We start from the raw sequence: 25560 nt of genomic DNA on the forward strand, positions 1-25560 counted from the left end.
AATGAGTTTAACTTAATGAGAGTTTAAGCTGCTTATCACTAGCGTTTGAGGTGAGGCCATGGCTGGGTTTGGGGAAGGGAAGTCTGAGAGAGAGCAAGCTATAAGTAGAGGGGAAGAACCCACCTAGACCCAGGCCTTGGTTTCTGGGCTTCCTCTTACTGGGCAGGGAAAGTCCCCACCGGCCAGTGCTAGGTCACAAGTGAAGCCCATGCAGTTCCAGTGAGCAGACAGGCAGCCCACCTCCGTGCCCACCTCCGTCTGTCACCCCAATTCTTAGGGTGGCACACAGAGCCTAGAGATTTCTGGTTCCCCCGCTGCACTTCCACCTTCCCCCACCTCACCCTCGCCCCGCTGCTGGCACGCTGGTCTGCCCATTCCTCCCATAAAGAATTGAGGTTAGCCGTCTCTGGAGAACTGAACGCAAAACAACGCCACTGAAGTCACCCGCAGCCGGGAATAACCAATCCACCCGTAGACCGAGGTCGACCTGCTCCCCTCCCCGCTCCTAGTCCCAGGACCCTACGATTCCGAGAGCCCATTCCTTTTCTTATTCCTTCAACCTTGAGAATGAGCTTTGGTCAGGGTGAGACAGGCCGCTGGTTAGAGACCCTGGGCCTAACCAAACTCGTGGTGAGCTTGGGCAGGCTCTTAGGGACTGGGCAGATCTAAGCAAGAGCTGAGCCCTGCGATCGAGGGCGCTCCACCAATGCAGGGAGTCCACTGCCCTCTCCATCTAAGCGCCCTCCATCCTGCCCGAGACTCATCCCTCAGCGTGGGGCATCGAAACACCACCAACCAACCCCGCCACGCTTTGCTGGTTGGGAAAATGTATCCCAGGTCTGTTGGTTTCACGCTGGGAGGGGACAGAGGGCCCCGCTTCTCCATCCTCCTCTCGGAGCTCTCTCCCTCCCACCTCGATCTGCGCCCCTCGCCTCCTGGAGCGTCTCCAGCTTGCGGAAGGCCCGCTGCAGCCTCTTTCCGTCTGGTTTGAGTTCCCATTCTGGGGGGCTGTTCAAAGACCCGCTGCCCCCCACCCGTATGCCCGCTGTCCCACAGCCAAAGCGCGCCAACCCCTGTCTCTCCCTCTCCCACCCCCTTTACCGCGGAGCCCGGGGCGAGCCTGGGGAGCAGACGCAACAGATTGCAGAACGCGAGAGCGCGGAGCCCGCTACCTCCGCGCGCCGCCAGCGGCCCCGGCCTGTGCCGGTGCCCAGACCCCCGCCCTCCGGGCTCGCCTAAGCCGGCCATTTAGATGCAGCTCACAGGACCGCGGGCGGGCGAGCCGCGGCGGCTCGCGGGCCCCAAGTCACTCCACTTCCTTTCCCAAGGACCGCCGCAGGAAGCAAGGCGGCGGGCGGCGCGGCCCCGCACCGGCCTGCGCGCCCCGGGCGGGGAAAGACGCGATCCCGGCGGATCCCAACAGCCCCCAGCCCGGCCGGCCGCAGGGAGAGACGGGGCCGGGACGCGATCCTGAGGATCCCTCGGATCCCTCTAGATTTCCGTGGGCGGACACGCCCCCAGACCCTCGGGTTGGAACCTTTCTTTATAACCCGGAGAGGACTGGAGCGACGCCCTCCCCCCACCCTTTTCTGGCGCCGGGCTCGGTCCCCTCGGCAGGGCTCGCCGGAGGGCTCGGGGGCTGGCGGGAACTCGAGCTGCAGCCCGAGACGCCAAGCCCTGAGTGGCGGCCGCGAGTCCAGGGGGTGTGGGTGCTCCTCTCCCCCGTCTTCCCCGTGCCCCTCCAGCGGCGCCTGCCGCATCCTCACCCCGAGTCAGCGCCGCGACACTTACCGTGGGCTAGCAGCGCTGAGAGGCAGAGCAGGGCGGCGCCGCCGCGGCCCGACATCCCCGGGGCCATAGCCGAGGCGGGGGCGGGAGGGGTCCGAGAGGGCAACAGTCGACGACGACTTGGCCCCAGGCTGGGCTTGGTCACATCCAACTCGGGGCGGCCGTTGTGCCCGGCTGTCTCAGATGCAGCTCCGGGGCCAGAGAGTGCAATTCGGGGACACTTTGCGCGGAGGGGGCGTCCCAGGCGCTGGCGGCTACACCCTCGGAGCCGGTGGGGGCGCAGCTCCGGGCGGGAGGAGCCTCCACCTCCCCCGGCTGGTGCCCCCTGCAGGATCTGCGAGGCGCGGGGGGAGCCGCACGTGCGGTCCCGAGCCCGGCGGCTGCGTGTGTCCCGGGGGCTGCCTAGAGCCCAGTGCTGAATCCCCGGGCCCCACGGCCCAGCTCGAGTCCGAACGCGTTCGAGGGTGCAGACTTCCAAAGCAAGCCCGGGTTTCCTCGGCTCCGGTAGTAACCCCACATGGATAGCGCCGCTTTCTTCCTCCAAGCCCCTGCAGCAGCCCAGCATAAAAATCCCAGGTCAGGTGCAAATGAATGCTGTCTTTCTCAAAGAAAGAGAAAATCCAGGCAACTTTAATCCATCTGGAGAAGGAAAAGTTTCCGTGCGGTGCTGAGACCAGCGACGCAGGTCGCCACCACCGTAGGCGACGCCCAGACCAGATGCCCGAGACGGGCGGCCAGATGTTTGTCCCCTCGCAGGGCTCGCTCCTCGGCTCCAGCGCGCTTTCTCCAGTCAGGGCCCGGGCTCCACACAGGCCGGCTCAGCGCTGCCTGCCGGGGCAGCAGCTCGGCGGCTGGGGCAAGGGTGGCGCGGCCGGAACGGGCTGCCCCATGGAAACGGGGCTTGGAAAAGCGAGGGAGAGAGAAAGCTGGCTAATGTGCCCCGACTCAAGCCCTTCCTGCCCAGGGCGTCGACTCCAGCTGGATGACCACAAACGCCGTAGGATGCAGAGGGGTTCTGCAAGCTCGCGGCAGCTCCGGGCCACCCTTCTCTCCGCTCCGGTCTCGCTGTCTCAGCAGAGGGGCGCGCTACCCCACCTCGCTCCTCGTCTTCCCTGGGGGGACCTGCACAAACCTTGAACTTTTCTGGGGTTCAGAGTCTCCGACGCCTCCTTCTCCCCGCCGCCCCCGCCCTGCCCCCGGACGCCAGCTCGCCCGCTGTCTCGGTGCGGCCGGGCATCGGCTCCCGCTCTCTCCGAGTCAGTTTGGGCAAGCGGATCGCCGCGCCAGTCCGGGCTGAGGGAGGTGAGACGCGGGCGCGGCGCCAGGGGCCAGGGGAGCCGGCACCCGCGCAGCCTGCGGCCAGAAAAGCTGCAGCTGGTGCCTACGGGGCCAACAGGAGAGGAGGTGCCGGCAGGGGAGCCGGCTCCCCATGGACGTGTGTAGGGGGAGAAGAATCGAGGAGCAAAAAGGAAGAGGAGGTGGGGGGAGCCACAGTTGCACGAAGCAGCCGCCGCCGCTGTCGCCGCCTCCTCGGCGCTCGCGCCGGCTGCTCCGCCGTAAATGACTCGAGAGAGACACACACTCGCGCTCGCCCGCCCTCCTCCTCCGTCCGGGATTCAGCGCCCACCCGGACAGAAGCGGGCGCGGAGCTTGGCGCGCTCGCTCCCCTCCCCTCCCAGATTCCTCGTGGTCACGTGGCTCCGGAGCGCGCGGCCAACGGCTCGCGCGCCACGGAGACTCCCCCCACTCCTAGCTCCCCCTCCTCTGTCCACGTGTCCATTCCGCATTATCAGCCTGGGGGCGCGCGCGGCTCCTTAATGAGACACGGGCAAGGGCCTACCTCGCGATTCCGCTCGCCGCTGTTTTAGGTTTGATTTTTTTCCTTCCCATCGCCGGCTGGCGCTGGGGCCCGAGTAGGGCCGGCTAGCTGCATCGCCTGCGTTTCTCCCGGGTAGACGCCACCGCAGTCACTGATGCCCCTTTTCAAAGGATGCACGCTCCCCACCGGGCGCCGGAGGTGTTTTGCAGCCGCTCTGCCAGAGGCGCGGGTAGGGGGCAGCCTACCCCCATCCCCAGATTCCGCTGGGCACTGGCTGGGAATCAGCCTCGCTGCCGGGCCCAGTTCTTCTCGGGCCGCGGCGTCTCTCGGGCTCAGCTTCGTGCGGGATGGGTCCGGGGCGCAGCTGTGGGAGATCTATTTATTCTGCTGCTGGGGAAGGAAGACGGAGAAGAGGAGGGAACGTGCTTTCCTACAGGTTGTTTAGCAAGCCTTTAAAGAGGCATGAGATGGGGGTGGGAAACTGCCCCTCTTCCACACTCACCCAGGCACCTGCTGACAAGGGGGAGGGGTGGCTGGAGTGATATTCATTCCCACTATGAGGCCCTTTCCATTAGAGTGCAGCCTGGATCAGACCTTCACCCGTCATCTGTCACCCAGGCATTGGCTCCAGGGCAATGATTTTATAGCTTCAGTGAGTATCAGCTCCAATCCCCAGAGGGTGAATTTTAATCCCACCTTACCCTGTAGGGACAGGGTCTTCAACCCCATAGACATGTCCCTACTAGGGGGGATATGGATCTTGAGGGTCACCCCTCCATACCTCTGCACTCAACTAGAGTGAGAGTGTGGGGCCAGGTCAGAGCAAGGCCAGCGGGGGTGCCCAAACCCTGCCTTCCATCTGCCTGACTCCATTCTAGCCCTCTTGACCCTGAGAGTTTCCTTTCATCCAGGACAGTGACATTTTGCTTTTGGAAAATGTGCTTGCATTTTTCCTGGAAGCCTTCCCCCTCCCTGACTGCTGGCTCTTGCTGCCTTTCTTGGTACTGGGGCCTGCAGAGGGTTGCTCTGTCCCTTCCCCCACCCCCACATCTGTCTGGAGCTGGGAGGTGCAGCCAGGGAAGAGCTGGCCAGCTCTTGGAGGCCCTGGGGATAGAAGGTGCTGGAGTCATCAAAGAAGATGATTCTCATTAGGCCCCTAATGCCTGATGGCAATTAACGTCACCTAAGGGCTTATTCACCAACCCACTGAGAAGCAAGCTAGCAATCAGGTTCTGCGTGGCGCGTGTCGGAAAATGGGGGAAAGGACCACCACCTGAGGCAGGGGAGGGCTTCAGGAAGAGGAGGAAGGAAGCAGGGAGGGTCCTCCATCCCGGCCCAGCACCCCATCGGAAGGGACATGGACCCTGAGCATGGCCAGAGGGAAGAGATGAGGTGCTTTTCTGAGCCCAAGACACGCCTTCCCCTATGACACGAATCAAGTTTCCTTTCTCCACAAATGTTCCCAATTGACGCTGGGGTCGGAGGGGCAGCAATATCATCCCTCTCCCAGCCGTCTGTGGAATTAGCAGTGTTCTGGTGAGGGTGAGCACAGACTCAGATACCGGGTTCTTTTCTCTGCACCCCCATCTCACCCATCTCATAGCTCTTATGTGATGGGAAAATAGACCTCCCTTTGCCAATTCAGTTTCTCCCCCTTCCTCCCTTTCACAACAGTACAGTAAATTTCTATCTCCAGCATCACAGGCATTGTAGGTACAACAGAGAGCGAGAGAAAACTAGCCCTTGTCCTCATGGAACTTACGTTCTAGAAGGGAAGGCAGACACTAAGCTTCTAATCGCTTGCAGTTGTGGTGTGATTTGGCATCCTTCACTTTGCTCATCTTACGGAGAAGACTGAGGCCTGTGGTTGATAAGGGGGAGGGCTCATCCTGCTATCTTTAGGGAATACAATTTCAGCCCCAGGTTCTTCCTATACCTCCAATATGGATCTACCCTTCATGGACTGGAGCCTCCTGGCAAGTCCACATGCCTAATCACCCTCTGACTCTCCAAATGCCAGATTTTCCTCCTCCTTGCCTGAGGAAAGTGAAGGGCAGCCGATAGCCCATCTGGGGAACAAAATATGATTCCAACCTCTGGTGCTCCATAGACCATTCTCAGCAGTGTAAATCCTACGGTTCAGAGAGAAAGCAGTTGGCACAAAGTAGACAGCCAGTTGCTTCAGCGATTCCAACCCTGCATGTAATTTGTCTGGAAAAGGGTTCATACATTTTCTCTCTGCCTTTCCCGCCACCCCAGCAGACTGCCCTCGGCCTCACCTGTGAGTCCTAGTTATGGATTCCCAAACAGCAATGCCGCCAGAGCCTAGAAAAGGGAAAGTCAGAGAAAGGACCCCAACTGGAGATCAGGCTGGAGAGAGGACCTGGCATGTGTGTATGTTTTCGTCCCAGATGAGCACCTTATCAACTTAAGGTGGTAGTGTCTCTGCTGTTCCCATTCTGTTTGCGTCTTTCTGGACCAAGGATTGGCAATAGTTGGAGGTTATCTCAGTCACCAGTTCCGAGCTGATGCCTGGAACAGCCAGACAGCAAGTAGGGTTCTGTCCCAAGCCCTAGTGCCCTGCATGGATGCTTATCAAGGACCCATATATAAACTGGCACCCACTTCCTCCTCTGCCTGACCTGCCCTCATGGTGGGCCAGGTGGCATCTGTCCTTCAGCATGCCCTGTTTTTCGGATACCGACCACAGCAAACAATAAGACTGGCTAATGTGGAGCATCACAAAGATACGTTCCTGAGATCATCCTGGAATCCTACTGTCTTGGCTCAGGGGGGTTCAGAGATATCCTAAGCTAGCCCTCTCATTTTACAGCTGCAAAAATGGAGGCCTGTTAATTCAGTCATTTTATGGAATCCTTTGAAATTTTATTAAGCTCTAATTATGTGTGAAGCATTATGCTATGTACTGGAATGCATAGGTTGAACAAGACAGATAAGGCCCAGATGGCAGAAGTTCAAGAGCTTCTGCAAACCCATACAGAGAACCTAGTAATACTAACGGCTAATGTTAATGAATGCGTGCTTTCTATGTGCCAGTCACTGTGCTGGGCATTTTGCATGCATTATCTGAGTCCTCACTACAACCCTGTTAAGTAAATACTGTTATTACCATTTTCCAGATAAGAAAACTGAGGCTCAGTGAAGGTAAGTTTCTTGCCTAGGGTTATACAGCTAGGAAGTAGAAGAGTCACAACTCAAAACCCCATGTATGTGATTCCAAAGCGTAGGTATGTAACCCATTTAGCCACTTTCACTGTGATATGCAAGGGCCCAGGATTTCATATGTGGCAAAGCTATCATTTCTGGTGGACGTGTTTATGGGCAGTGGGGTACCAGGCATAAACATGCCATTCAACATGGGGAGGGCAGTGTGTGAAGGAGACCAGCACAGGGGCTCTGGGAACATAGGCATCTCTGATGAGAAGGTGGTGCTCTTTCTGCAGCACTGTCCTGAGCAGCTCAGCCTCTAGCTCCCCGATTCACACCTGCATGCTGTTAGACATTCACCGCATTTAGTACACAGTTATGCATACACATGGCTATTGTGGCAATTGTCCAGCCTGCACCCTGCAGCTTGCTGCTTTGCCTTCCACTGCAAGTTGAGCTCCCAGCTCAGATTCCAGGACCAATAGTGATTTGTGGGGCAAAGAACGTCAGCAGTGAAGGGCAGCATGGCACAGTGGTCAGCACGTGGCTTTCCCAAGCAGAGGGAAGCACAGGAGCCCTGGGGCTGGAACAAGGGGCATCCAGTTCAGCCTGGGACATGGGTGCTGCAGGATATGGGAGAGCTTCTTGAAGAAGGCGACTTTTGAGCTGCACTGAGGGAAGGACAAACTGGTCTGGGGAAGTGGGGAGAAGAAAAGGGAGGAGAGGAGACTGATTCGAGAACAGAAAACATTTTAGAGCCTGATCCAGGGAGGACATGGTATGATGAGGAGACTGTTTCTGCATGGCTGGGTCATTTGAGAGCTGTGGTGAAGCTGGGAAAGGGGCTGGAGAGGCCAGTAGGTCCATTTCCCTTGTGCCCAAAGATACCTGCCTGTGGTGATGTGCAAGCACATGGTTACGATAGTCATACAAATAGATATGTATATATTTGTATATACAGCTTCCAAATCGGATGCACACATATGCGGCCAAAGAAACTGGGATGCTTATAAAGCATGCTTTTGGTGTGTTTGTGCACAGGCCCTAACCCCAACCCCACACTAATACCCAACATTAGATGGGCAACTCAACTGTCTGCAAAATGGGTTTCCCTCTGTACTGTCTGCTTACAGATCTTTTTATGGGAGCATTTCCCTAGAATCTCCACCTTGAGTTCCTCTTCAGGCAGCACACTTCCTCCAACCCCCACTCCGTGGCCAGCCCTGACTCTAGCTGTGTGTGCCCTTTCCCATCCTCGCTCTGGCTCACGTGGACAGTAAGCTAGGACCACCCTGGGCACCCAGCCAAGGGAGGATTTGGACTTGAGCCATGCAGGCTGGGCTCTGTTGTCCCTTTCCCCTCTTTTCCTCCCCACCCCCATACAGCTTCATTTAATTCCAGGGCAAAGCACTGGCCTGATGTAAGCCAGAGAACCAGAGACAGAAACATATAGATGAAGAGAGCAAGAAGACTTTTTTTTTTTTTTTTTTTTTTTTTGCCACAGCCCAGCAGCTAAATGGCAGCAAACTCTGATGTGGCCACAACTCCTCAGCTGCTTGTTTTTTGGCCAACTTGGCTGCCAGGTGCAAGTGGGAGAGGAAGAACCAGGGGCCCAGCTTCTCCCCATGACACCCTGATCAGCTGCCCATAACCTCACAGAGTTGTTGAGCCAGCTCTGCCTAGCTCCTGGAGTTGGCAGTGCCCAAGATTCCTGAACTGGGCAGGAGGGCCAATTGGGCCTGCTGGGAGGGTGAGAGAAGGAGCCAGTCACGCTGAGGACTGCAGAGGAAGCGGGTCTGATCTGAAGAGGGGAAACCTTCACATCCTAGACTCGGATGACCGTCAGAGGCCATCCTGGTAACCCGTGAGTACTGCAGGGGAAATATGAGGCCAAGAGCAGTGGGTATTTTGCCTGATTTCAGAGTCGGGATCAAAATCCAGGTTCCCTTTCCAGATCCTTTAAGATGAGAATCTTGCTTCAAGTTCTACCCCACCCCCGAAATCTGATTCTCAGCTTCCTTACCGCTTCCTCTTGCCAAAAACCCATATATTGCTCCACACTGTCCACAGGATTAATCCCAATTTCTCCAAATTTGCATTTAGGATTTGACACATACCTCCCCACTTTTAGCCCTTCTTCCCTAATAAGCTGTGCCTTTCTCTACTGTGGTGCCCTTTTGCTCTGCTGGAATGCCTGTTCCTCCTTTCCCATCTCTTCCTGGAGCCTTTCTGTAAAGTCTTTTACATCCGCACCACGTGGAATCAATCACTGTCTGCCTCGTAGTTTGAATCCACCTGATCTTCGTTTAGCCCTCGTCTCATTCACATATAAAATCTTTAGAGACTAATGTGGTTTGGACGTTTGTCCCTTCAAATCTCATGTTGAAATGTAATCCCCAGTGTTGGAGGTGGGGCCTGGTGTGGGGGGAGGTCACAGGGGCAGATCTGTCATGAATAGCTTGCTGCTGTCTGAGATCATGACTGAGTTCTTGTGAGATCTGAGTTACACGCGGTCTGATTGTGTAAAACAATGTGGTCCCTCTCATTCCTACTTTCACCATGCCTGTCCCCTTGTTGCCTTCCTCCATGATTAGAAGCTTTCTGAGGCCCTCACCAGAAGCAGATGCCAATGCCAGGCTTCCTGTGTAGCCTGCAAAACCAGAAGCCAATTAAACCTCTTTTCTTTATAAATTACCCAGCCTCAGGTACTTCTTTGTAGCAATGCAACAATTGGTTAATGTGGGGACACAGATTACATTTTGTTCATCTTTAAACCTTCCATAACATGGAACATGAACACAGTTGTACCCATGTAGTAAATGTTCCTCGCCATTTGCTGAGCAAATGAATGTATGGCAAAAGAGGCAGTAGTTCAGACACCACGGTCCTGCGCTCTCAGGTACTTTCTATCCAACACCTCTTTGAAGCTTCACTATCATCTTGAGTGGTATGTAAATATTATCTACATTTAGAGAGGAGGAAGCCGAGGCTCCGACAGGGAAAGTCACTTGTTCAAGGTTATGTAGCTAGAAACTGGCAGAGCTGGGATTTGATCACAAGTTTTTTTTTTGTTTTTAAAGCCTGTGTTCAATTCACTGGCTCACAGCACATCTGATTATAGATGCCCTCTGAGGCTGATCTTCCTGGGACTTCTCGTGTCCACATCAACATCCATCAGCAGGGGATCCTCAAGGGGATTCTGGAGGTACCTGCAGAGTGCTTTCCTCACTTGGAAATCCTCCTTCCTTCCCCCAGGCCAAGTGAAGTAATGTTCTAGGCTTGCAGAACAGAACACAAAAATCAACGCTGGTCTCACGGGAACCCTGTCCTCCTTTCCATCTCACCATCTGTCTCTCCGATACTCTCAGGTGGTCACCCGGGGCTGTCATTGGGTGGTTCTGAACCCAAGTCCTACAGCCAGGTTGCCTGAGTTCAAATCCTAGCTTGGCTATCTACTAACTATGTGACCTTGGACAACTTACTTAACCTCTCTGTGCCTATTCCTCAGCTGTAAAATTGAGATATTAATAGCACTCACCTCGTAATGTTGCAAAGCACTTTGGAGCAGTGACAGCCTCATGGTAAGTGCTCTGTGCACGTTTGCCATCGTTGTTATCCACATCATGTTCTTCCTCTGAGATGCAAGCCTCAAAGGGTTTGTTTTCTCTTCCTGCGAAGAGTCATCTCTGTTTCTTTCTGTGTGTTCTGGGTAGGCCTCTGAAATACTCTAGGCCTCCCTTGTAAGACAAGGAAGCCAAATTGGGCAGAAAGAACAGCTCCAAGGAAAGCCAAATCAAAGTGACTTTTGTGGTGACAAATGCTTAATAATAACTTTACAAATCCAGTTGAATTACTATGAATAACAACCCTCTTTTTTTTTTTTTTTTTTTTTTTGTATGGATACCGCTCCCATCTCTTAGAGAGCACCCAGCTACAACCCTGAAATCCACCCAAAAGAATCATTACTGGGAAAACAAACTAAAAATAACCCCATAGGAAACAGTGCCAGCTCTGAAGCAGTTCTTTGGAGGTGGGGGCGTTCAAGGAAACTCTTCTGTTGCTTCTGGGATAATAGATTCTAATTTTTAAATCTGGAGTTGCCTTGGGGATGAGTCCTGGCTCCTGCCCCTACAATTTAGGTCTTCAGGTTGTCTTCAGTATGCTTCCTGGGCATCTGGCCTCTGTGCCACCTTCTGGTGGTACAAAAAGGAGTGTGGCAGTTGGGTCCCCACTCCTGGTCCCTGATGCTGACTCGGTTCTTACCATGTGAGACCTGGGTTGCCCCCTTTTCCTGTCCTGTGAGTTGGTCTCACCCAGAGTCCACTGTCTTCCACTGAGGCTGTCAGTGTGTCAGACGTTCTGTTTCATATGCATGAGCTCGCTTCCTTCTCAAGGTGGTTCCCATTTTCCTGGTAAAGAGGGCAGGCTCAGAGAGGTTGAGTCACTGGTTCAAGGACACACAGGGAGGAAAGCATACAGTTAGAATTGGAACCCAGGTCAGGCCTGTCTGATGTCAAAGATGACAAACGTTCCTCTAGGAAGCCCTTCACTGAGGGTTTCGGCTTCTCCAGGCCCTCCATGGAGGAGTACGGGGGGATACCCACGATGTGTCACAGGCCATGTTTCCCCTTCAGATGGAGTATCATAAGGCAAGTGCTGTGTCTCTGCAGCCAGGGAGGGGCCATGTCTTCTATGAGTCTCTCAGACTGGGCTCTCCCCAGGAAGGGCTGTGTCACCGCATCAGAAAGGAGGGTCCCAAGGGCAGGACTCCCTGCTCAGCCTGGGACTTCTTCCCATCAGTCTGGTAGAGGCATCACCTTCCCTCTGCCTCAAGGAAGGGCTGGATGTCCCCCATGAGGCAAGGGCACTCCCTGTGGGGGGCTGCCTCCCAGCTCTAACCAGGTTCCATCAGCCCTGTCCTTGGTTGCCCTTTTCCCACGGATCACCACCTGGGACTCCAGAGTTCCTGGCTGGATGCTGACAGCCGACTAATGGGAAGGGCAGCAGGATAAACATGGGGCTCCCCTTAGTGGGGACCAAGGCTGTTTCTTTCCTCCAGCAGAGATGAATGCATGTCCCTGGGAAAGCTGATGGCTTTTCTACCTGAGATGCTGCCGCTGCAGTTCCTTTTGATTGAACTGTGTCCCTGTGGTGATGAGGCAGCTCTGGGGACTGGTGGCTGCTAGTTTCTCCTGCCTGGCCTATAGACTCTGTCCATCTAGGGAAGATAGATGACGTTATTCCAAGCTGAGATGATGCAACCAAGGTCAGCGTGAAGCATTTAATTGGAATGTCAGGGGCCGGGGCCTGGCTCTGTTGAGTGATTGATTCCCAAGCGGTGCTTGTCAAAGATGCAGCCATGGTGTGGGGAGGCGGCGCAGGGGAGACCAAGGCAGTCGGAGGCTGCCAGCCCCTGTCTCCCTCTGCACGGAAGTCACCCAGTAGGCTTCTGCATCTGTCAGAGGCTATGCCTTCTATAAAAGGGAGACCGAGGCACAACAGATGGGAGGCATTACAAAGATGAGGACACTGGAGCTCTGAACTGCAGCCTTCAGTTCTGTCTGACAGCTGTTTTCCTCCTGCTCTTAATCCCTTTGAATCCCGTGACTGGCCCTGATCCTTTCTCTGTGCTAAAGAGAGGGCTATGGGAAGAAGCAGTGGTTGCCCCGTGACACAGAGAACACCACCCATCCTACAGCTGCCCTCCTTTAGCTCCAGCCTTCCGTGGACTGGAAGGGTGACATCAGAGGTTGAAAGCCACTGACCCTCCATCTATGCATGGCAGGAAATTCTTCTCATAGTCTCCAGAGACTAAGGGGTCACTCCCATGTTGGGGAAACTGAGGCTGGGGATTGAGCTTAGTGCCACCTTGTGAGCAACCCTCGTACATCCCACAGTGGTCTTGCTGAAGAAGTCGAGGAAGAGCTGAGTGTGGGCAGCAGGAAGAGCTCTGGCTGTCCTGTATTAGAAAGCTGGCTGCAGGGCGGTGCTGAATGGAAGGAGGCCGAGGCAGGCATACATGAAGTTTTCCAGGTATAAATAGCTATGGGGACTGTGTGTGCTCTCCTTTCCTGGGTGTAGGAGTGAGTCCAGGGAAAGAACAGGCTGTGGACATGGCCAGGGGAAAGCAGCTGAGGCTTCAGAGACAGAGGTAACACACATGGGCTCAGCGTAGAGTGGCACCTGCAGGGAAGGGGCTGGAGGAGATGGGAAGGCTGAGGACTCTGGAGCCTGGATCAGGGGTTTGGCGTGACATGGAAGAGAAGGTATGATTGGAGGCCTGGGTTGGTATGGGATGGGGAGAAGTTCTTGGGTATGAGGTGGAAGGAGTACTGATGTCTCCAAAGCATGCTAACTGTTTTATATGTCAGTCTCAGAAGGCTGGATCCAGGGCATTACAGGGCATTACATTTTGTTATTGTGAATACGATCGCCATCATCACTATTGTCTTCCTCATCTCAACTCTCATCACCACCATCACCATTGTAATCATTATTACCAGCATCATCATCATCATCATCATCATCACCACCATCACAAACATCACCATGATCACCACCGTTATTACCAACATTACCATCATTATAACTCTCATTACCATCATCGCCCCCACCATCGCAAACATCACCATCATCATAACTCTCATTACCATCATTATCACCATCACAAACATCACCATGTTCACCACCGTTATTACCAACATTACCATCATCATAACTCTCATTACCATCATTATCATCATCACAAACATCACCATGATCATCACCAACATTACCATCATCAGCACCACCATCACAAACATCACCATGATCATCACCATCATCACCAACATTACCATCATCATAACTCTTATTACTGTTATCTCCACCATCATCACAAACATCACCATGATCACCACCGTCATCACTAACATTACCGTCATCATAACCCTCATTACCATCATCAGCACCACCGTCACAAACAACACCATGATCACCACTGTCATCACCAAAGTTAACATCATCATGTCTCTTATTACCATCATCACCCCCATCCTTACAGCTCTCACCACCATCATCATGAACATCATCACTGTCACCATCACTGTAACTTTTATTACCAGCATCGCCATTATCACTACCATCATCAATAACATTATCATTATCCTCTCATAATACCTCTCCTCATCCTCATTACTGTCATCACCACCATCACCACCATCATCAACCTTATCATCAACATTATCATAACCGTCACCACCATCATCACAACTATCGTCGCCAGTATCATCATTCTCATTACCATCATCATCGTCATCACCACTATCATTGCCATCACTGCCATCATTGTCAGTCATCAGTCATTGTCCTTGTCCTGCCCTCCATTCCTGCTTGATGCTGTACAACGTATTCCAAAATGCTTCCACATACTTTAATAAGAAATTAATCAGAGACCTTTGAAACAGGCAGGATTGGTCTAGTTATTGCCATTTCATAGAAGAGGAAACTGAGGATGGTATGTGACATGCCTGAGGTTAAGCAGCAGGTTCACTTACTCTTATTAGACCTGAATTCTTATCTCCTGGTTCAAGGCTCTTCCTATTGCATGTAGCTGCTGTAGAATCTCCATTGCCTTCCTAATCCTGTTTCTCCTCTTTGTACTTGACACTAGTACAAACTGGCATGAAAAACTCTAGTTTTGATAAAACTAGGAGGCTTTAGTCATAATAGTACAAAACTGGATGTGTGCTCATGGGTAAGTCCCTTCCTCATGTTGGGCTCCAATTTCTTCATTGGCACAAGCACAGGCTTGGGCCTGATGACGTCCAAAGGTGTCTCTACTCTGCTAGTCTATAATGGTCCAACAGAAAATGAGTCATATAAACAGAAAAAAATAGACAGTGCGACAGAGACACAGATGCACACAGACCAAGGCAGAGACCCAGAGAAACCTAGGAAGACCTAGACGGAAGACTCATTAAGATTCAGGAAGATCCAGAGAGCAATAGAGACGAAAAGCAGCCAAGAGACAGAGTGGACGTCAGAGAGGAGATTTAAGAGGCAAAAAGCCCAGGGAAGAAAAGTAAGTCTTTGAGCAGGACCAAGGGACAACTGATTGGTGTGGTGGTCTCTGCTCAGGATCCCCACCCAGAGTTTTTGAGGGAGAACTGGCTAAAACCTTTCAGATATATCTCCAGTGCCGCCTGGAGGTATATATGAAAGGTTCTGGCTGAACTTCTGTGTGTGCTTGTCTGCGTGTTTAAATTGTGGACTTCAGAATGCTTTTTTTTTTTTTTTCAGGTACCAGAAATGATGTTGGGGCTTCCTATCATGTATTTCTACCTCCATATCACCCAGCTCTCACAGCAGCAGGCTTGCTGATTTGGCTGCCTGTGGCCTTGACACGTTAGTCCAGAAAAATAGGATGTGGAGGAAGTGGCGTGACAGGTTTAGGCTGCATTCATAAAGGAGCTGTGGTGGGGGCTCCTAACTGTTTATAGGGAGTTAGAAATGGCTTCTTCCCTTCTGTAAGGTGAGGAGGCTCTGGGGCACAGAAGCTGTGCAACAGTGGATTAGAAATTGGGCTCAAGCTCAGCTTGGACACTCATGCAATGACCTTGAGCAAGACTCTTGCTCCTTATCTACATGAACAAGTGAGAATGGGTGAGCTCTGCCTTCCATGAGTCTGGGAAATAAACTTTCTTTAGTGACTAGCTCCCTTTAGTGCACTTTGTACTCCAGAGCCTCTGATTTACGGGCAGAAGGGTCAGGGTTACCTCCCCTGTGAATGTTCTGGCCCACACTGCCAAGCACTTGGAGCCTCTTCCCATCATCTGTTCAATTCACAAATCTAGCTTTATCACTTTCCTCTTTGCAACCCATCTATGTATTCCTATGGCCCTCAGAATAAAGTCCCAGTGCTTCCTCGAAGGCCCCGTGGACCTGCGGTAGTGCTAGACCTGGAGATGGCCGGGCTACTCAAACTCCTCCCTTTCCCCTATCAATCTCATCTGTGCAAATTCCCTAGTGAAGGGAGCCACGGGCCTCCCTGGGTTTCAGCTGGCTTAAATTAAGAGCAGGCAGCCCAAAGCTCCAACTAGAGTTCATGGAAGGGTCCGGGAAAATAAAGAGACCGTCAGGGCCTTAAGATGCCACGGCCAGCACAAGCTAAGAGCAGGAGCTACAGGGCTAAAGGAAAGGACCTCCCATTTTTGGCAGGTTTTGTTGAACCTGGACTCTGCTAAGGGAGTCCCCAGTGATCCTAGAGATCCCTGACTCCCTGGTGAGACACACACTTGTCCTGTCAGTACTCCCCCCATTAGTAGAGGGAATCTATGATCTATTCTCAGAACATAGTGAAGTGACACCAAAATACTTGTCTCCTGCTGACGTTTGCACTTAGTTACCCCCCCTCACTCCTTTCCTCCAGTTCTGCACCTGGTGCTTTAGCCACAGATGGCTGTGCTCTCCTGACGTGCTGTGCTGTGTCAGCTGCTCTGCGCTTGCTGTTCCCTTCACCTGGAATGCACCTCCCACCTGTTTCCAGGATGTTCACCTTTCAAGTTGCCTTTTCTGGGAGGTTTTTCTAACCAGGTGTGCCTGCCACAGCACACAGATCCACCCCAGCAGTTCTGGCTGCAGAGCACAGCTCTCCCCTTGCGTTGGGCCATAGGTGCTGCTTTTTCCCTCCTTGTGGCCATTATTAGTGCTGCTATACAGCTATTTTCAGCTGTCCCCACCTGTCCCCATCTACATGGTAGGATTGCTCTGCCTGGCCCCCTTGAGTGGGGTTCTGTGTTAGTTCTGACTCCTCACTTTGTGAGCAAAATTGGCATGTGTCACTTCCAGGCCAAGCACTTAATTGTCAAAGTGAGACCCTCCAGAGTAAACTTCTCCTTCTGGTAGAGTGACTGGCAACATGCAAGATGTTAGCCACTCCATCAGTCTGGGGCCCAGTGACGACCCTGAGCAAAGCCTCCTGCTAAATGGTGAGGGAGATTTAATGATAACAAGATGATTTGGGGGTTGTTACTGCAGTGTAACATAGCCTATCCTGAACTGCGATGTAACTTTTCTCACTGCTGGAAAAAGTAGTGTAGGTCAGTTTGCTCCCAAGGCTCCACCCTTGCTGGCCCCAGGACCATCTCTCTCTGAGCACTTTCTTCAAAGAACTCTGGCGTTTGTGAATGTTCCCAAGAAAGCCAGACAGAGATCCAGATGCTTCTGGATCTCTGTGGTTCCTAGATCCAGGGTACTGCTGTCAATATCTGCAGGTAGTTTCATAGTTTACAAAGACCATTTATGCTTACAAAGATGCCCAGTTCTAGAAACAACCCCTCTGGGGGAGACACAGTTGTTCCCATTTCACAGACAAGCAGAAGGAAAGTTAGAGGAGTTAAGGCTCCTTGGCTAGAGCTATGTGGTTCTTTGGATCACTCCCTATGCAACTTGGGGCAAGTGACTTAGCATTTATGTTTCTCAGTTTTCTCAACTGTAAAGTGGAGATAATTGTAATGTCTATCTCATATGAGTGTTACATATATTAAACGTGATAGTGTACATGAAAGCATTGAAAACAATGCTAGACTCTTGTAAGTGCTAAATAAGTATCTGCTGTTATATATCATCGCCATCACCATCATCATCATCAACATAATCACTGCCATCGTCACTATCAATATCACCATCATCATCATCGTGGTCATCACTATGGCTACCACCATCACCACCACCATCACCATCACCACCATTACTACCATCATCATCATCACCATCAATATCATCATTATCACCATCACCACCATCATTATCATCATCACCACCATTATCCCCACCACCGCCATCTTTATGATGATGATGATAATTCTAGACATATTGCTTGCAATCTCTTGGCCTCAATTTCCTCACCTGTGAAATGGGAACAGTAAATATTTGTAAACTGTGTAATAATTATAGAGTTTATTGAGTGCATATCACATGCTTGATACCATTTTAAGTTCATTATTCATTATCTCATTTAATTCTCATGAATGCCTTCAAAATCAGATTATAAATAGCAGAACTGGGATCCTAACCCAGGCCATCTGACTCCAGAGTAAATTTCTTAACTACTGCCATATAAACTTTATACTTACAGTAGTGTCAAGCCTCCTCGGTGGTGATAAGTGGTATCTGCAAGGTAGCATGTGATGCTGCAAGATGTTTCTGGGGCCTCTGAAAAAGTAAACTAATGTGTGAGCTATGTTAGTTCATGAATGTTAAATGTCTGTGTGTGCGCACTTAGGTGTGAATGTGACATACTATTTAAAGTATATGCAGTCATGTGTTGCTTAGTGATGAAGATACATTCTGAAACATGCATCGTTAAGTAATTTTATTGTTGTGTGCACACATCATGGAGTGTGCTTATAGAAACCCAGATGGTATAGCCTACTTCACACCTAGGCTACACGGAATGACCTCTTACTCCTAGGCTACAAACCTTCACAGCATATTATTGTGCTGCATACTGTAGGGAATTTTAACGTAATGGTATTTGTGTATCTAAACATAGTCAAACGTAGAAAAAAGGTACAGTAAGCATACAGTATAGAAGATAGAGAAGGGCACACCTGTATGGAACACTTACCATGGATGGAGTGTGCAGGACTGGAGGCCGATCTGGGCAAGTCAATCAGTGAGTGGTGAATGGAGGGAAGACCTGGGATGGGACTGCACGCTGCTGCAGGCTGTATCAACACGGTACATTTAAGCTATGTTAAATTCTTTAAAGTATTTTTCCTCCTTCAACAATAAACTAACCTCAGCTTACTGTAACTTATTTAGTTTGTGAACTCTTTCCAGTTTTTTTTAACTTTCAGACTCTTGTAATAACAGCGTAAAACACAAATGTTGTACAGCTGTACAAAATATCTTCCTTCTTTATATTGCTATCCTATAAGAGTTTTTCTATTTTAAATTTTTTATTTCTTTTTTACTTTGTAAAGTTTTTTTTGTTAAAAACGAAGACACAAACACACACATTACTCTGGGCCTACACAGGGTCAGGATCATCAATATCACTGTCTTCCACCTCCACAGCTTGTTGCGCTGGAAAGTCTTCAGAGGAAAGAACACGCATAGAGCTGTCACCTCCTGTGATAATGACGCTTTCTTCTGGAATTCCTCCTGAAGGACCTGCCTGAGGCTCTTCCCGAGGTAGTGTCACTCTTTTCAGAAACATGTCCATGGTGCTTTGCTTGGTTGTTTTCTTTTTTCATCACAGATTTGATTGTAAGCAGATAATGCACCATGAACATTCCTCTCTATTAATGCAAACCCTTTGGTGTTGAGGTCTACATTTTCAAACATTTCAGAGTTTGTTGCGGTGTGCAAAAGCTTCTGCTAAACTCACTGTGAATTTTCTTCAGGGTTCTTCTTTTTCTTCTCCTGCGGTTTCCCTTTCTTTGCCTCTTCTTCAGCTATATGATCCTGTTCCAGTTCCAACAACTCCTCCTTAGTCAATTTCTTATGAACCCCCTCCAAGGGCTCCTCGATGTCATCTTCATCCACACCTGGGTTTAAATTATCTGCCATCTCAACTACAGCCTTGTTGATTTTTTCGATCTCCTCATCCTTGGAAAAACCTTTGAAGCTTGGATAAACCTCTTGAGTGTCTTCTTCCAGATACCGTTCATACACTCATTAATGACATCACTTACGTACAAGCAAGGTTCATGGTGCAGTCAGAGATGTAGTTTTTCCAGAATTGCACCGGTGTCTTCTCAATGCCCTCCCTAGCTGTAGCAATAGCCTGAACAAAGATCTTCCCTGAGCAGTAAGTCTTACAAACTGCTGTAACTCCTTTCTCCATTGGTTGAATCAAAGAGGTGGTGTTTGGAGACAGGAAGACCACATTGATATTGAAATGAAGATCACCAATAAAGGAGGACTGTGTGGGAGCATTATCAACAATAAGCAAACTCTCGAAAGGTGTGTTATTTCCAAACAGCACTTCTCCATTTTGCTGGCATAGCAACTCAAGGGAGCATCTTGGAAGAGGAGCTGGGTCATCCATGACTTTGTATTGTTCCTGCAGTACACTGGCCGAGTGTGCTTGTTGATATGCTCGAGGCCCTGGGGTCCTCACTGTCCCAGATCACTAAGGGTTTCCATTTGTGGCCTGCAACATTGTCTCCAAGCAAGCCTGTCATCCTGTCCTTAAAAGTCTTGAAATCTGGCATTGACTTGACCTTCTTATGGATGAAAGTCCTTTCAGGCATCCATTTCCAGAATAGGGAGATTTCATCCATATTGAAGATTTGCTCTGGTAAGTAATTTTCCTCCACTATCAGCTTGCTAGAGTTTTCAAAAATTCTTCAGCTGCCATCACATCAACACTTGCAAACTCATCACTCACTTTCACAGAATGTACTAAATAATGATTCTTGAATCATTTAATCCACCCAGGGCTAGCAGTAAATTCAACATCATAGTTGGGTCCAGCATTTTCTTTCAACGTCACAAAATTTTTGCTTTGGCCATGATCACCATGGTGCTGGGTGGGATAGGCTTCTGTGTTTAATCTTCAAATCAAGTCATTAGAAATTTCCACCTATCAGATATGGGCCCTTTTAGAACTTTTGTCAGTCTCATTGCCTTCAATGAAGCAGATCCTCTAACAGCTTCGGTCACTTTGCTCTTGTTCTTCAAGATCATAGCTATGGTGGAATGGGACATGCCTGACTGGCGAGCAATAACCATCACTGATTTTCCACCTTCATAGTCCTTAATCACTTTTAATTTTTGTTCTCCAGGACAATCGCTTGATGTGGCCTCTTACTGGCAACATTAACAGTGGATTTTGTACACTTTGGGGCTATGATAAACAAAACATTGTGAGGTTGAATCAAGCACAAGAGAAAACAATGCAATCAAGAAGTGCAGTAAGCACGAGATATATGAGGTAGCTGCTGGAGTGGTTCAACGTACTATTTTACAGGAAACCTTGTTTTTAATAAGTAGAAGGAGTAGACTCTAACAATAAAAAGTGTGGTATAGTAAATAGGTAGGCCATCAACACAGTCCTTTATCATCATTATCAAATATTATGTGCTCTACATAATCGTATGTGCTGGACTTTTATACAATTGGTAGTGCAGTAAGTTTGTTTACACAAGCATCACTATAAACATGTGAGTAATGCGCTGTGCTACAACATTACATCTCTAGGCGACAGGAAGTTTTCAGCTCCACTATAATCTTATGGGACCACCCTCAAATATGCAGGCTATGGTTGATTGAAACATCACTATGCGGAGGATGACTGTATTTGATTCCTGTTTGAGATCTGGCAGGCTTTCTATGTCTGTACTGGCTCACCTGTAATATTGTTTAATCTGTGATTACTGGTCTCTGTGTGTTTCAGTGTAAGTCACATGCACATTTGTGGGTGTGATGTCATGTGAACCAAGTGTGTAAGTTACCATGTGAGATCTATGGGCCACTGTGGATGTATCTGTAATGATGTGTGAGCTATGTGGTCTGGTTGGGTATGCGATACAGTGTGGCTGGTGTGTGTGTGTGTGTGTGAGAGAGAGAGAGAGAGAGAGAGAGAGAAAGAGAGAGAGAGAGAGCTGGCATGCAAGTCTGGCTGTGAATCTGTATGTGGTGTGTATCTTGGTGCTGTGAGTATGTGTTCACTTGTGCATCTCTGTAGGAACCAGTGAGCTGTGCATGTGTGCGTGCATGTATGTATGTCTCTGTACACAGAGTATTGTTGTATGCAAGCATGTGTGTCAGTAAGCAGAGTGCCCTGTATCTCTGAGAACCAGAAGTCTGGTATAGAGTGGGCTGAGGGAGCTGTGAGTCAAAGGGTTTAAACAGGCTTCTTGGCTGGCCTGGGTCCAGCTCTCCCCTCCCAGCCTCTGCAAACACTGCCGAGCAGATGCACTGAGTTTTTATACACATGGAAACAGCCCTTTAAATATTTACCCGTCAGCCTGGTGGAATGGCCCGCTTCTCTTCCCTGCCCTCCCTCCACAGGCACTCAGCTCTCTTGCTGCTCCGAGGCTTGGCTTGGCAGGCCTCCGCTGCCCCTGGGACTCACTCTGGTCTCCCAGGAGTCAGCGAGGAGGGAAACCCTAGGAAGGCTAAAGTCAACACAGCTCTAACCCTGGGTTGCATTCCTTAGCATGGCCTTCATGCCTGCCTTCACACCCACTCAACTCCCTTACACAGTTGTGGCATTTACGTTTCACTTACTTCAGTTTTACATGCAGGTAAACTGGAGCTCAGCCTCACCACTTGACACTCACTCCCACCTCCTTTCACAGGTCCAGCCCTTCACACCTCTCCAGGGTCCTCCTTTTCTTCCCTTGCCAGTTCCAGAAGCTTCTTCCCCTACACCTCCACCCAATCTGGGGTGCTTCCTTAAGGGCCAGGAGGTCCCAGCCATGTAACTCTGTCCATGGTTCTGAACCGTCATACCTGGCAGACACTTTCCCCCTTAACCTCCAGATGTTGGTGGTAACTCTTATCCAAGTTTCCAGGAATTCTGAACTGGGTGAAGAGTCAGTTGTAGGTGAAACAAGATTGCATGCATGTATGTGTCTGCTCAGACTGTCTCTGAGAGATAAAATAGAGGCAAAAAGATAAAGAGAGACAAAAAGGAACAGAGAGAGACAGAATGACACAGAGCCATAAAGAGAGATAGAGAGAGACAGAGACAGAGTGACAGGCAGGCAGGGAGACAGATAGGAGAAGCCACTGAACGTCAGAAGTGCTGAGAGACTTAAGAGAGAAAAAAACTACGGTTGTTTTGATGCCATTTTCAAATAATCCTACCACAAAGAAGGCATCTTGTTTTCCTGTGGGAAGTTGGAGGAGTATAACACCCTTGATTCTATATGCTGGAACAACAACTCAGTTGGTGGAATTCCCTGCCAGGGTTGAGACTCACCTAAAAGAAGAGTCTAGTAGTGTAATCCCGTGCCTGGATTTAGGATCCAGGATGGGGCCCCAGTGCCCACCCTAATCCAGGGCTGGCATCCTGGCAAACCACTGCCTTTTGTCTTCCAGTACTATCCAGGGCTGCTAATCTCTCACCTCCCCACCTGCCCAGGCTGAACAAAATTTTTAAGGTCAGAGATACTCTGGGTGAAACAGCTGGAAAAGGCAGACTCTGCTTTCTGCCTGAGCATGCTTGACATTAAGGTATGTGAGACAGGAGGGTGGGGACATTGTCCTCTTAGCTCAGGTTTCTTACCGCTTTCAGCCCTGCTGGCTTCTCCCATCCACATAGGTAGCTCCATGGATTACTTTCCTCTTGTGTCATTTCTCAGGCATCATTTATCTGCTGGGCATTCTGCTAGGCACAGAAGTCACAACAGCTACCTCATGAGCTTCACAGTCACCTTGGGAGGTGGTTGTTATTTACACTTTACAGATAAGGCAGCTGAGGAACAGACAAGTTAAGTAACTTGCCCAGGGCCCCAGAGCTACTAAGTTGCCGAGCCAGATTCAAATGCAGATACCCTGGCATCCTCTCTGAATGGGACTCCTCCAGGGCTGGGTGTGGAGCATCAACTACTGGCAGCTCTCAAGGGTGGCACTGTGTAGTTGTGGAAGCAGCACAGGATTCCAAGTTAGAATCCCTGGTGGTGACCCTTGGGGTTTCCACATTTTCTGGGAGGATCCAGCTGGGGCCTTGTTAGCCTGGCAGCTCCTCCTTGTGTCCTGGACAGGGGTACCCAAAGATGTCAGGGGAGGGAGGTGGCAGCAAGAACCTAGCCCAGGCAAGCTGGTGGGTTCAACCAACCATGAAATGCTGTGGCCTCTGCAGGTGCCCCTGCCCACAGTTGGCAGACACTGCCTGGCAGGGCGGGAGCCCAGCTAATGGCCATGTTTATAGCTCAAAGCATTATTAGCTCTTAGGAGTGCTCAGCCCTCGCTTGTTGTTGACAGCTGAGCTTATTGATTGAGTGGCTTGATGTTTTTGTTTATTAAGTGCCTGGAGTGTCGGCAGATTTGGACCAACCTTGGCTAGGTTGGGAAGGGAGTGCATGAACAGGGGGAGGCTGATGGACAAATCCCAGCCTTGTTCATTTGTTTGGGCACATGTGTTGGGGTGAAAGGTGTGTGTGTATGTGCTTCTGGATGGTTGTGTTTCTGAATGCAATTTTAGAAGAACGAATCTTGCTCTCTGCACCTAGCAACCACAGAGCAGCTTTTGGGGGGAACTGGGATTTGGATTTTGGAGGCCTGGCTTTGAATTTTGGCCTTATCTTTTCAAGCTGTGAGCTTGGGCAAATCTCTTATTGTCTCTGAACCTTGACTTCCTTATCTGAAAAGTGGGGATTAAAATAATACCATCTCTGCCTACCTTTGAGACTGAGAGTTAATGAGGTACAGCAGTTTGTAAACTGTAAAGTGCTACACACATGTCGGGAAGTAGAACTATTGTGAGCCGAACTGTGATGCCATAACTGGGTTTATGTTTAGGAGACAGGTTGGTGGAACAGAAAATGAACAAGAAGGCAGACCCTGGGGGACAGTTGGAAACTCAGGCTCTGCAGCGCCTGGCCTTGCTGTTGATGTTCATATTTTAGGGGGTCCCTGAGATGGACCAGGGGAGGAGGTCTAGGTTCCAGACCTGCCTCTGGCATCAAGGTGCTGTGTAGCCTCCGGAAAGTTGATTATCTTTTCTGGGATTTCCCTTTTATTTGTAAAAAAAAAAAAAAAAAAAAAAAAAGGACTTGGATTCAATGTTCTCTGGGGATTTCTTTCAACTCAGCCTTTTCATGAATACAGGAACCACTGAATCTTTTCCATCTACATGTGCAGACATTGGTATGATTCACATTTAAATGTACTGGACTTGAGTCTTCATGTTCAAAATATCCTGTGTTTAGGTTTCACTGTGCGCATCCACAGGGGTACACATGCTCCTCCCCTGAGCTGGTGTGTGTTTGCCCGGCCCCCACCCCCAGCCCTGAACACATATGTACCCGCCCATTCACTTCTTAATAAGGCAGAGAGACTGGGAAACCAGCTGCCTGCCTGGACTCCAGCAGCTAATGGGGGAAGCCCATTTTAATCGCTGACAACAATACAGGTCCATTAAAAGAACAAATTAACTGCAAACCCAAGGATTACTTCTGTTCTACTGGGCTTGGTGAAGGGCTGTTGAATGCTGAGCTCCATTTGCTAAATGGGCCCCACCCCCACCCTTTGCTTCCCCAGGGGTGGCTGCTGCCAGAACAAGCTGGCCCAGCTTTTCCTACTCTTCTTTCTCTTCCCATGGAAGTCCGTTGTGCCCCCTTTCAAGGCCTGTTCAAAGCTACCTCCTCTGTGAAAACCTCCCTCATCCTTCCTTCACCCCTGGTTGGAAGAATCCCAGAACACCTTCCTCCTGGCTCCGACATCCTAAGCTTGGTTGAAGGGAAGCCAGCCTTCCCTGACTCCTACTTCAGCTTGGTGTATATCCATCCCCGCTTTTGACTCTGTTCTCCACTAGGGAACATCTTTTTGTGGATTGCTTGGTTGTTCATTCATTCATTCATTCACACATTTAATGTGTATGTTTTGAAGACTCACTGTGGGCCCGATTGTGTGCTAGGCTCAGTCTCTGCCCTAGAAGAAGGGGAGTCTCAGCTGTGCTGTGGGAGGGAAGCAGAGAACAGTGTACTGGGTCCTGCTGGGAAAGATCAGGCAAAGCCTTACAGAAGAGATGGCATCTGAGCAGCAATTTGAAGCATCCGTGGAGTTTTCCAGGTGGTGAAGGGGCACAGGGGACTCCATGCAGAAAGACTAGCATGAGCATTTAG

At 50.4% G+C, this 25560-nt stretch overlaps 1 protein-coding gene and 1 non-coding gene across 2 annotated transcripts in view; one reads left to right on the plus strand and one right to left on the minus strand.

Moving 5' to 3' along the window:
- Positions 1-3443, minus strand: part of TMEM132E (transmembrane protein 132E) — a 65748-nt gene extending 62305 nt beyond the window's left edge. Inside the window, exon 1 of the mRNA XM_010343630.3 lies at positions 1792-3443. Coding sequence (XP_010341932.1) covers positions 1792-2353 — 562 coding nt within the window. The 5' untranslated portion in view covers positions 2354-3443. The remainder of the gene's footprint in view (positions 1-1791) is intronic.
- A 219-nt stretch (positions 3444-3662) lies between these two features.
- LOC101054080 (uncharacterized protein TMEM132E-DT) lies at positions 3663-5965 on the plus strand (the record flags this gene model as incomplete). Its single annotated transcript, XR_005581437.2, has 2 exons — positions 3663-4043; positions 5282-5965. It is a non-coding gene; the product is annotated as an uncharacterized protein TMEM132E-DT (transcript).
- Between the last annotated feature and the right edge of the window lie 19595 nt (positions 5966-25560).

This window comes from Saimiri boliviensis, chromosome 17, assembly GCF_048565385.1.
Source record: "Saimiri boliviensis isolate mSaiBol1 chromosome 17, mSaiBol1.pri, whole genome shotgun sequence".
Classification (NCBI taxonomy): Eukaryota; Metazoa; Chordata; class Mammalia; order Primates; family Cebidae; genus Saimiri; species Saimiri boliviensis.